The sequence below is a fragment of the Nelumbo lutea genome, chromosome 1, assembly GCF_056320005.1.
Source record: "Nelumbo lutea isolate HS-2025 chromosome 1, American lotus-T2T, whole genome shotgun sequence".
Classification (NCBI taxonomy): Eukaryota; Viridiplantae; Streptophyta; class Magnoliopsida; order Proteales; family Nelumbonaceae; genus Nelumbo; species Nelumbo lutea.
The window spans coordinates 152608621-152609867 of NC_142684.1; the positions used below are offsets into that span (position 1 = coordinate 152608621).

At 41.6% G+C, this 1247-nt stretch overlaps 1 protein-coding gene across 1 annotated transcript; it reads left to right on the forward strand.

Moving 5' to 3' along the window:
- LOC148878440 (U-box domain-containing protein 1-like) lies at positions 1–893 on the forward strand. Its single transcript, XM_088954608.1, has 2 exons — positions 1–423; positions 534–893. The coding sequence occupies exons 1-2, from the start codon at positions 82–84 to the stop codon at positions 621–623; spliced, it is 432 nt and encodes a 143-aa protein (XP_088810734.1). The 5' UTR covers positions 1–81; the 3' UTR covers positions 624–893.
- The last annotated feature ends 354 nt before the right edge of the window (positions 894–1247 follow it).

Here is a 1247-nt window from a genome sequence, read left to right on the forward strand (position 1 = left end):
CCGCCATTGGTTTCTTTGCTCCTGAATGGATCGAACCGAGGGAAGAAAGACGCGCTTACAACGCTCTACAAGCTTTGCTCGATGAAACAGAACAAAGAGAGGACCGTTAGCGCGGGAGCCGTGAAACCACTAGTGGTCTTGATTCCGGAACAGGGGAGCGGTTTGGCGGAGAAGGCGATGGTGGTTCTGAACAGCTTAGCTGCAATTCCAGAGGGAATAGAAGCAATTGTGAAAGAAGGAGGGGTTGTGGTTCTAGTGGAAGCAATCGAAGACGGGTCAATGAAAGGAAAGGAGTTTGCTGTATTGACGCTTCTGCAACTCTGTGCTGACAATATGCGCAACAGAGGGTTGCTGGTGAGGGAAGGTGGAATCCCTCCGATTGTTGCGCTCTCTCAGACGGGAACAGCTCGAGCCAAACAGAAGGTTCGTTTATAACGCGAATCGCCCATTATCATTAGATATTACTCGAGCAGTACAGACTAGACAAGTGCTTGAATTTAGAACTAATAAATCTAAATGGTTGTTTTTGACAGGCTGAGACGCTGCTTGGATACCTGAGAGAGCTCAGGCAAGAAGCTTCGTCTTCGAGTCCACACAGACTCCCTGTAGAGATTCTGCTTTAGTATTACCTCTAGTGAGTTTCTGTTGACTGCATCTGCATGTATATAGCTAAGTGGGTTTAATGGGCTTGTAGTTTTGTACAGTGTGTGCTGCGAGAGCTGCAGGTTGAAAAGAGAAGCAACAATGGAGGTAGAGAGAAACTAACATTAGTTACGGGGATTTGGATTTTGTTTGAAATTGACTAGTCCAAATTCTGTTCAGGAAAAAAGAGAAACAGTGCTTACACTGAACTGCGTTTGTAATATAATATAATATAATATCTGATTTACTAATCTTGTTCTTGATCTGTTAGCATTTATGAGGTCTCACTAGCTTTGTAGGCGTTTGTCAAAGTGGGCAACCAAAATTCCAAAAATCCTGTTTTATTTTCTTCTCCAAGTTCCAGTCGGCGACAATACATTGTTTAAAAGTTACAATTCAATAGTCAGTACTCAACATCATTGAAAAATGAAAAAAGTGAGACCAGCTTTCTGGGTCCCTCTCCAATAAATTCCTACAATCCTACGATAGCTACCTTTTATATTCTTTTCTAGACTTTACTTATCTCATTTTGACAAAGAAAAAGAAAGAAATCCATGCTTCACCCAAAGATTTTACTTAAAAAAAAGATGCTTTTGTTTGTTTAC